The sequence below is a fragment of the Malus domestica genome, chromosome 03 (assembly GCF_042453785.1).
Source record: "Malus domestica chromosome 03, GDT2T_hap1".
In the NCBI taxonomy this organism is placed as follows: Eukaryota; Viridiplantae; Streptophyta; class Magnoliopsida; order Rosales; family Rosaceae; genus Malus; species Malus domestica.
The window spans coordinates 11,699,740-11,710,660 of record NC_091663.1 but is presented as its reverse complement, the minus strand read 5'-3'; the positions used below and the strand labels follow the sequence as shown (position 1 = coordinate 11,710,660).

General features: G+C 38.0%; 1 protein-coding gene across 1 annotated transcript; it reads right to left on the bottom strand.

Annotated features, from left to right (window-relative positions):
- Positions 1-527: 527 nt before the first annotated feature.
- On the bottom strand, positions 528-4,462 carry LOC103427235 (uncharacterized). The gene is made up of 2 exons (XM_008365301.3): positions 3,581-4,462; positions 528-875 (listed from the first exon to the last, which is right to left on the bottom strand). Exons 1-2 carry the CDS (start codon positions 4,460-4,462, stop codon positions 528-530), a joined length of 1,230 nt encoding a protein of 409 aa, XP_008363523.3.
- Between the last annotated feature and the right edge of the window lie 6,459 nt (positions 4,463-10,921).

Genomic DNA, 10,921 nt, shown 5'->3' with positions numbered 1-10,921 from the left:
ATTATAGAGAATCTCGGTGAATAAGAAACCAATCATAAGAAATCAGGAGAATACCTGTCAAATATGAGGTTTACAACTCACTTTTATCATTTTTATTCTTTTTTTTTCCTTTGTGGAAGTAATGCCTAATAGTCGAGCCTTGTAGTGCAGACTTGTAACTAAGGAGGACATTACTAGTACAAAAAACAGTTTGCGCGACGCATGTACCTTTGTTGCGCAAAGTAAAAAAACGTTGCTTGAAAATTAGCCCAGCGAAACCTTTGTCGGGCGCCAATCATCGCACCGAGACAGTGAAAGTAGGATTTGCGTGATGAAGAAGTAACCTGCGTCGAGCAAACCCTTTTTTTTTTTTTGGCAAAAATATTTTTTATTTAATTTTTAATAAATATTGTAATTAAATTCTAAACAATAATTAATAAACCAAGAACAAGTATTTAATTATAAAATATATGAAAATGTACATACAAGATGTTCAAATATAAAAGAAAAAACGACAACAAGTAGTCTTCTAGGCTTGATGCATCAGGCTACTGGGTATTGGCTGGGGGGAGTGGCTGGGAGGTTGATGGTGGATCAAGATCATGTGCTGGCATCGGGATTTGGAGGCCGAACATCTGTAAGGCCCGTAAGATCATACTCATCTTCTCGTCTTGGGCAGAAAACTGGGCTACAATCTCGGCTTCCCATGCTTCCTGAGCTGCTGCTTTGGCTTCCCGTGCTGCTTGTTGGGCCGTAGGCTGACCTTTTAGGGTTGCCACTTCCTCCGTCAAGGTGATGACCTGTCCTGTGGTCGATTTGGAAGATGAGGCATCCATCTCACAAACCTGCGCCTTCCCTATACACCGAACAACCTTGCCATGACAACGACTGAGCTTCTGAGCAACAACAACAAGTCACCAAACTAGGAATGCTAAATAGTCATCAAACTAGGAATGTTATATACCACCAGAAATCCACTTGCAAATATGATTCACTAGTCACAACAAAAATATCCAATTTCTGAAAACTGCATTGAACCCAAGTCCTAATATTTCACCAAACACAAAAATTAAAATCCAAGAAATGCCCTCATAAGCAACAACCCATATATATCCAAACCAATTACCAATGCATATATTTAAAGACAACCGATTAAAACAATTTAACCAAAAAAACAACCCGTGTAAAAAGATAATGCAAAAACACAGAAGCAACAATAGATGAATATTTGTACCAGTAATTCTCTGAGCAAGCCAACACTGAGCAAAATCCTATATTTGATAAATAGTCGTTAATTATATACTAACAATTAAATTGATCATTTTCAATGAAATTCACTCTTTTTTAAACAATAATAATAATAATGAACTGTTATTAGCATTTCAAAATTTTCATTTTGCATTCCTCATAAGTGTATTATTTTTTCTAACTATAGAAATGTGGAGTGTAAATTGTGAGGATGTGAAGGTATAAGAGTCCCACATTGGTAAAAGGAGAAATCTTGAAAGGCCATATAAAAGCTTGGACCACTCCACATATTACCAATTGGTTTTATGGTGGAACCTTAACTTTAGCAGGTTGGCCTACGTGTGAAACTCAACGGCCACACGTACTCGACGTCACCCAATTCGTGTTATCTACATGTTTGGTGTGGATGCAAATTTCCGTCTTCTTCTTCTTGGACAAAATTGCACCTACAAAACAATTAACACCTTTGGTCAAGACCAAGAACCTCACGCGCCCACGATAAATGGTGGGGCTTTGGCCGAAGAACCTCCGATGCCAAAGTTAGAATTTAGAGAGAAAAAGTGTTTGAAGAGTTTTTGGAAGTTTTGCAAGAGTATCAACTTAGCTTTTTAGAAGAAATAGGGTCATATATATAGGGAATTGGGTGTGGCCGGCCTTTAAGTGTGTTTTGGGGTGTTATTTGGTGATTCAATTAGCAAGTAATATATTAATTAGGTATAAATATATTAATTGGCTAATTATCATAATAAAAGAAATGTTTTGGGAGGTTATGGAATGAGGATGGATGAGACAAATTTGAACTTGTTACCTATTTTGGGTACTCCTGATTTGGTTGATGGATGATTCTCCATTGCTCGCGTGTAAGAGACCCGGTATGCCTCGAGGGTAAATTTGTCATCTTCACCCAAAAATCCACGTATCGCCTTGTGATTATTTTTGGCTCCACAAATGCCCCCACACCTGCTGGGCTGCTCGTAGGAAATGGCAGCAGGTATAGAGAGCTTCTTGCTTTAGGAAACGCATGACTGCTTCCTATTTTGATGTAGATTCCTTTTTTAATAGGAAATTAGGTCCTTTTAGGAAAGGGAAATAAATTTCTCTCAAAACCTATTTAAGTCCACCTTAAGTGGGTTATTAAATCAACTTTGGAGAGCGATTTATTCTACCCTACAAGAGAGAGAGAGAGAGAGCTTAGAGGATATTTGTTCCCCCTCATCTAGCAATCTTCTACATCTTGTTCGTGCAAAGGACCGTCTTTCGTTGATTTCCTCGTCTTCTCTGTGCCGCACCGATGTAAGAAAAATTTAATTTTTTCTTGTCTTTTTCTTGGGAGGTGCTGCCACGGGGCAGCCATCAGAGTGGTGCGGCGCGTCGGTTGGTAGGGGCCAGGAATCGGCTTGTCATGGGCCAAGGAGGTGGCGTGGCATGGGCAACGATTTAGGCTGCCATGTCTGGCCTACTTGCCAAAAATGAGGAAACTGCTTGAGTTTGATTTCTCAGTTGCCGTAGATGGAGCAGTCAAGGATAAAGCTGCCAAGATTGGAGCTGGAGTGAACTGTTAAATGCAAAAGTTGCTGACGCCCTTGACCATTTGCTGCCTAGTTGATCTTCAAGCATTCGATCTTTTAAGCTATGTGGCATTCTCGCACTGGAGAGCTTACCCAGATGGGTGTCGGGGAATTAGTTTACCCTATCGCATTACCCTCTCGTGCTGGAGAACAATTAGTTTACCCTATCGCGTTGGAGAACAATTAGTTTATCCTCTCGCATTGGAGAGTAATTAGTTTATCCTCTCGCACTCGAGAGCAAACCCATATAGGTGTCGGGGAATTAGTTTACCTTCTCTCACTGGAGAGCAATTAGTTTATCTTCTCACACTGGAGAGCAAACCCTTTTGGGGTGTTGGGGAAATGGTTTACCCTCTCGCGCTGGAGAGCAATTAGTTAATCCTCTCGTACTGGAGAGCTAACCCATACAAGTGTCGGGGAATTGGTTTACCCTCTCGCACTGGAGAGCAATTAGTTTATCCTCTCGCACTAGAGAGCAAACCCATATGGGTGTCGGGGAATTGGTTTACCCTCTCGCACTGAAGAGCAATTAGTTTATCCTCTCACATTGGAGAGCGAATCCGTATGGGTTTTTAGATGTCGTTATGGACAACAGTTGAGCCATGCCTAGGAATAACTTCTTAAATCTTCATTAAGAATAAATAAATAAATCAACTGTGCTGGAAGACAGAAACTGCATAACAAACTAGATAATCTTCGGCTTGTGAAGCCTTGTTCGTCGAGCTGCTTGAGACTTCAAACTTATTTGGAAAAAGCCCAAACGAGGTTTAGGGGGTGATGGAGACTTCCCCTGTTTGTGTAGGCTGCTTCGTTGACTTGTCAAGATACTCGTCGCATCGGCCCTCATTTGTCAACTTCTTAAGATACTGCTTCCACTTCAAGAAGCCGTTGGTAGCGTGGCTTGGTCCTTGATGGAATGCGCAATACTTTGTATGATCCAGCCTGGTAAGATTGCCTTTCATGGGTGTCGGCAGTTCGAACCAAGGTTCGTTCTTGAGCTTGCGAAGAATTTGGCCGATTGGAACTGTGAATTTGGTGAATGTTTTAGGCGCTGAGTCTTCTCTAGTTAGGGAACGTTCCATGTGCTTCTTTTCCGACTCGTTTTTATTAGACTGCTTGGCCTCGTCCCATAGTGCATGTTTTTTTGCTAAAGCATACGAAGCTGCTAGGGTCAGTTCTTCTCCCATGATCAGTTTTCTTAATAAAGGATGTTTGGTGGGAAGTCCATTTCTGAATGCTTTCGTTGCTATGTCTTCGTTGCAACCAACAATCTTGGCCTTCTCCGTTTTGAATCTCTTGACATAGTCGCGAATTGTCTCCCAATGGTCTTTTACGATGCTGAAGAGATGGTCGGATGTCCTTTTGATTAAGCGGTTAGACGAATACTCCTTAGTGAAAACAAAGGAAAGTTCGTTAAAACTCCGGATTGACTGCGGGGACAGAGTGTGAAACCAGTCTAGCACCTCGCCTTGTAGAGTTGTGGCAAAAATTTTGCACATAAGCGCATCGTTGTTCCTGTAAAGGATCATGGTACTGTGGTAGTGTTTGAGATGTGGATCTGGATCTTCATCTCCCTTGTATGGAATGAAGTGAGGCATAGTGAACCTGCGAGGTGGATCTGTTCGCTCGATCTCATTCGTGAATGGTGACATGCTTATGTTGGTCATGTCTCGTCGAAGCGCATCGTCAGCAGCCTCGTTATGTTGGAAATTGTGCAATAGTTCAGTTATGAGTCTCTCAACTTCTTCTTGAATTTACCTTTGTTGGGGTAGTGGAACTTTCGACTGCCTCTAATCATGACCTATGGGTCTAGGCCGCTCTTCCCTATGCTCGACTTGTCCATGTCGCGGCTGCGGCGCATGTGGCATGTACCTGGCAGGCAATGGCCGTTTGCAGGCTACCGGTTGAACTTGAGTCGGATTGAGTAACTGCTTCTTCTCTCCGTCTGCCGTGCTGCCTACTCCGATGTGAGGTGGAGAATGTTCCTTGCGAGCCTAGTTGTGAATGAACATTTCGCCTGGAAGGTTGTCTAAGTTGATAATCGGAGTGTGACCTCAACTGTGAACGTATGCTCATCCGTGGGCTTGATTGGGAATACATGCTCCTCCGCGCGCTAAGACGAAAGTATACGTTATCCCAAGGACCCAGGCGGGAGTGTAAATTGCCAGAATGCTTAGAACATGGTTGGTTAAGGGGCTGTTTACCGAGACGCTGATGGAGAGGTTTATCTGCCCTTGTTCTACTTCAGGATACCTCGTCCAGGGCATGTTGGATCTCGATGCGTTGCAAGAGTTGATTCACCAAGGTTGTTTGTTGTGCAAGGGCACTCGTCAACTCTATGACTTGTTGAGACAATTGTTGTTCGCCATTTGGATTGGAAGAGCTTGGAAGGAATGTGCCTCATTGAGCAGTGGAAGTGTGGTAGACTCCAAGTGTAAGATTTGAATTGGGAAATGTCAAATATGGTGAAAATGTCCCCAGCTCGATGGTTGTTCTGGATGGTTGAGATATTCTCGGGCCAACTTGAGCTACTTGGGAAACCATAAGAGGCAAGGCTGCGGGAGCAGGCTGCTCAATGCATGGTGTATGCGAATGCGAGGCTTAGGCTCAGGCCCGTGCAAGCTTGGATGGCATGGCTTGGGCCATGGTGGAACCTTGTAGTGGTGGTGCCACTCTGCTTACGACAGCATTTTGCCTCATGGATCTTCGCAATCCCATTTCTTGAGTATTGGAATTTTCTAAATTTCTAGCCATTATATTTTTCTTATTCGTTTTATCAAAGAACCTTTGCAAATAAAAAAACTTCTAATAATAAGAACGTATGAAAAATATTCAAATGGACTGAAAATAGAAAAAAAACCTTTTTATGCGAGAGTCTTATACGAGTATGGATTTCAACTCTCAATGAAAGCACCAATTTGTGGATGCAAATTTCCGCCTTCTTCTTCTTGAACAAAATTGCACTTACAAAATAATCAACACCTTTGGTCAAGTCCAAAAACCTCACACACCCACGATGAATGGGGGGGGGCTTTGGCCGAAGAACCTCCGATGCCAAAGTTAGAATTTAGAGAGAAAAAGTGTTTGGAGATTTTTTTGGAGTTTTGCAAGAGTATCAACTTAACTTTTTAGAAGAAATAGGGTCATATATATAGGGAATGGGGTGTGGCCGGCCTTTAAGTGTGTTTTGGGGTGTTATTTGGTGATTCAATTAGCAATTAATATATTAATTAGGTATAAATATATTAATTGGCTAATTATCATAATAAAATAAATGTTATGGGAGGTTTTTTGAGGTCATGGAATGAGGATGGATGATACAAATTTGAACTTATTACCTATTTTTGGTACTCTTGATTTGGTTGATGGATGATTCTCCACTGCTCGCGTATAGGAGATCCGGTATGCCTGGAGGGTAAATTTGTTATCTTCATCCAAAAATCCACGTGTTACCTTGTGATTATTTTTTGCTCCACATTTGGCATGAAAAGAGTCTCATATCAAGTTACTTCCCATATTACTAATTGATTTTATAATCCTCAACTTTCTTGATAAATGAGAATTTTTTAGTGCCATAATAATAAAGCAGCAGGAGGTATAATAAGTGAACATGGACTCTTCAAAAGGGATTTAATCCATGAGGCAGCAACTTTCGTGGCTCAAAGCCATACCTATATTTTGAGGATGATATTGATATGTATTGGTGGCCCAATATTTGGTTTATCCTATTTAATTTGGTGAAATGGGTAGCTTAATTAAATAAAGTCATACATTTTCATCCGGTTAATGTTAGGTGGATAAATTTTTAAGGGACACTTTGGATGAAGTTCTTAACTACCAATGTTCTTTGACTGAAACCTTAGTTGTTTTTAATTTTTTATCGGAGTTCCTAATATTAATGTAATAATATATTTTTAAATTAAAAATGAAATTTGTAGTTATTTATATATAATGAGATTTTAAATAAAATCCATTATTTAGGCGATTTAAAATATTAAAGATGAATTATACTCTCCAATGTATTTTGTGTGTGTGTGTGTGTGTGGGTATGTTCATCAAAACTAACCAAAAAATTATTGTACTAAAACATGAGTACATTCTTCAAAAACACCCCCAAAAAAATGATATTAGGCTTAATAACATTATTAAATTTCTTCTATTAAACTTGACATGGATACATTCTCAAATCAACGAAATAGAATGTACTCATATAAGTTTAAAAAATGGATTAGAGAAAAGATTGAATGAATTTTATATATAAAAAAAATGGGTACATAGATACAAACAGGTTTTCATGAATCTAATCAGAGGACCAGGTATGCTCAGATTGAGGAACCTAAGGTTAATGCACAAGAAAAATGAAGAGAAATATACTTGGAAGGGAATATTTACCACAATCTAATCATCGAAAATAATGCAGCCTATTTAGAATTTCAACACATGCTTAGAACAAATTGCTGTCATGAACACTAACAAGACTATCTGGTAAGAGAAACATCAAAATAAGAAATCAACAAAAGATCAACTACTTAAATATCAACCGGAATTACAACCCAATTCAAAAGAATTGGGGTTTAACTCCATGACCATGTCCATTTTCACTTTTGGGAAACGACCCACTAACTGAGCAATCTAATTGAAATCTGAATTCCGATATCAAAAGTCAAACTACAAATGCACAACATGACCATAGAATCCAAGGGAGAAACTACAGAGAAAGAAATAAAAAAAACTTACGTTTATCTCCGGTATTGTAACCCCTAGCTTAGCAGACAAATTTTTCTTGAACACATTAAACTTGGGAGCCAAGTCCTTTGCAGCAGGGCCACCATGAACACCAAATTCATTAAACCTACATACACAGATGTGCCATCAACACAAAGGAACATGATATTGTTTTAATTTTTAAACACATCAAAGTGTAACGAAATTTTTAACAATTTCAACAATAGGCCTAGCAAAGTCGTGCATAATTCTTGCAATATAGCATACAAACGGATACACAGCAAGGCTGTAAATAATATGTAAAACTTAAAACAATAGCAACACCAACGGGTAAAGCGCCCAAAGATACTAAAACTTAACAATATCAGGGCAGAAAACTCATGTGAGGAGTTACAAAATATAAACTGGAACTGTAACAACTTTTATCTTGCATTCTTTTCTGTGTGAGTTAAACGTTGGCACGTGTTAAAAACCTCTTCACTCTACATTGGTCAGAGCACCTCAATGGCCAATTCCTTGACTTCAAATCTGTTGATTGGGACCCTATCAAGTATTTCCAAGAGAATAAAAAGAATCATCACTATGCAAGAAATTTGGTATGTGAAAAATAAGGCACAGACATATGCTTGAAATGATGATCTTGCCAACAGCATCTGGTATAGTTACCACACTATCCATGACTCGAAGCACTGACAAATCATTATCAAGATCAAGTACAATTTTACTTGTGAAGTATGCTTTGTACAAATAAATACATAGTCCTTGGAAGAGTCAACTTTGCTGGCATGCACTGTGACAAAATTTTGTTATGCATGAAAGAGGAATATACAATGATAGAATGGTGTATGCGTGTTTCGAAATGGTAGTGATCAGCTAACTGTGGCGACAATTGTGATTGCTCAGACGTTTGCAAAATGGTAATAGTTGCATCAGAAAGAGACAATCTAGTGAAGAACAATGCGAGAGAAATGATAGACGAAAAATCACGATTTAATGGTTATTTTAACTCTGATTTTGATTATTTTTTATAGCTGCACTCCTTGATCCTATATGAATACAATGAATCAATTCGATCTTTAATTTAAAATATTTACATTAGTGGATACCACAAAATCTTATGTTATACTTAATGAAAGTATAAATAAACTCTAAGTGTTAGTGAATCTATCGTTTTGATGGAATACGCATCCTACGAAACTAATTTCAACGATTCAACCGTCAAACTTGTTTGTCTATGATTCGAGATCGCATATGCCAAAAAATTGCAAAAAAAACAAACATTCAGGGATCAAGTAACGGGACAAAACTTTTTTACTGTTATTATAAACGAAAAATTACGATTTAACGGTTATTTTAACTCTGATTTTGATGATTTTTAACGGTTATTTTAACTCTGATTTCGATCTTTATAAAATATTTACACTAATCCACAAAATCTTATGTTATACTTAATGAAAGTATAAAAAAACTCTTAAGTGTTAATGAATCTATCGTTTTGATGGGATACACATCTTACGAAACTAATTTCAACAATTCAATTGTCAAACATGTTTGTATATGTTTCGAGATCGCATACATCAAAAATCGCAAAAAACAAACATTCAGGGATCAAGTAATGGGACAAAACTTTTCAATGGTTATAAACGAAAAATCACAATTTAACGGTTATTTTAACTCCGATTTTGATGATTTTTTATAGCTACACTTCTTGATCCTATATGAATACAATGAACTAATTTGATTGTCAATTTAAAATATTTACACAAGTGGATACCACAAAATCTTATGTTATACCACAAAGTTGTTGACTTTGCGCGACGAAGGTGTGCATTTGTCTCGCAAAATAGCTTTGCATGACATAGGTGCACCTTCGTTGCGCAAACGACGTTTGCACGACTCGGCTTGTGCGTTGCGCAAGATTTTGGAGCCAAACCAAGACTTTTACCGCTTTTTTCCCAACATTGCACCACGAAGGTGTTCCTTCGTCACACGAAACTATTTTGCACGATGGCGGTCTTCATCGCGTAAAATTCCGTTGCACAAAATACCTTTTCGTGACGTTTTGTTGTCAACGTTGCACAAACATACTCTACGCAACGCAATTTGCTCCATCGCGCAAGTTGTCGTTGCACACATATGTTTTTGTACTAGTGAATTAAAACGGTTGATGGGTGATGAAGCCTTGGTCAAGTAAGGCATGGTTGGTTGAAATCTGTTCACCACTCTTGTTAAGTCACTTTAAGCACGTCTTAAACTCCTCGGGTTAGTAGGCCCCACCCTTGCAAGTGGGGTAGCAAACAAATAATAAGGTCCAATCCAGTTCGTTTTCACTTGGTCATTTGCATTTAGCTTTTTTGTGTCTATCGTGCTAATACTACAAAGAAAAATCAAATTTGCAGCGAAAGTGTTTAGTCACAAAAAGAAAAAGAATTGTCGCTGAAGATCACCATCTTAACGGTTTCATACTTGCTGAAAGTGCGAATCAATTATATAGTCGTTGATTTTTGGTGGTTCAACTTCAATCACAGTAAATATGCTATGAAAGTGATTTTAAATTGTTAAAATCTTACTGGAACAATTCAAACCAAACAAATTAATGTCTTTTTCTGGCAAGATCACAATCTGTCTATTTATCCCATTCACTGATGATTTTTTTTGTTTGTTTTTGTTTTTGTTCTAGTCCCATTCGATAATTAGCTATACTCTCACACTGTTTAATCACAAGTTAGGCTCGCTACGATGAATGAAAAAATATTAGACTTTTGATCTTACAAAATATCTTCATCCTTACTTTGTCTACTTTGTCTTAATTATTTGAATCATTCATTTTTATTACTGTGAACTCTAAATTATTGGGGTTTGATATTGATAGACACTAACATGTTTACTTACATACAGTAGGAATTAAAATCATTTTGAATACTGAGTTCTATATGTAGTATACTAAAATAAGAGTGAATTTTTCACTTTTATAGTATACGAAAAGTATGAGTTTCTTGTTAAAATTCATAATTACCTAAAATCATGAAGTAGATCAATTAGGGGACTAGTTGATCCGACTCTCTATTTCTTCTATTGTTAAGTTCCCGGATTCATTCTTTATCTCAATATGCCCAAGATTTTAAGGTCTTTTTAAGGAGAAAAGTTTCATGGTGTTTAGTCCAACAATACATATGTTATCTGTAAATCTCTTCTACAGTACAAATATTACACATGTAAATCTCGAATCTGTGTCTACGTGCGATTATATTATTAAACCGAAACACAAGAAATGATTCATGTCTTATAAATTGCTCCTTTTGAGGTTGAATGATAACTCGTTTCTGACAGTGGGCAACTAAAAGACAATTGTCCCAACTCACAAGTGAGCAACTGTGTGATCCTTTTGCATGAATGCAAAG

What these genes read in the sequence shown, in the direction of transcription:
- LOC103427235 (XM_008365301.3), bottom strand. Translation starts at nt 4,462, where the DNA reads ATGACCAACATAAGCATGTCACCATTCACGAATGAGATCGAGCGAACA. An exon ending in AGCCTACACAAACAGGGGAA is followed by an intron (nt 876 to 3,580) that starts GTCTCCATCACC and finishes GTTGTTGCTCAG; the next exon opens with AAGCTCAGTCGTTGTCATGG.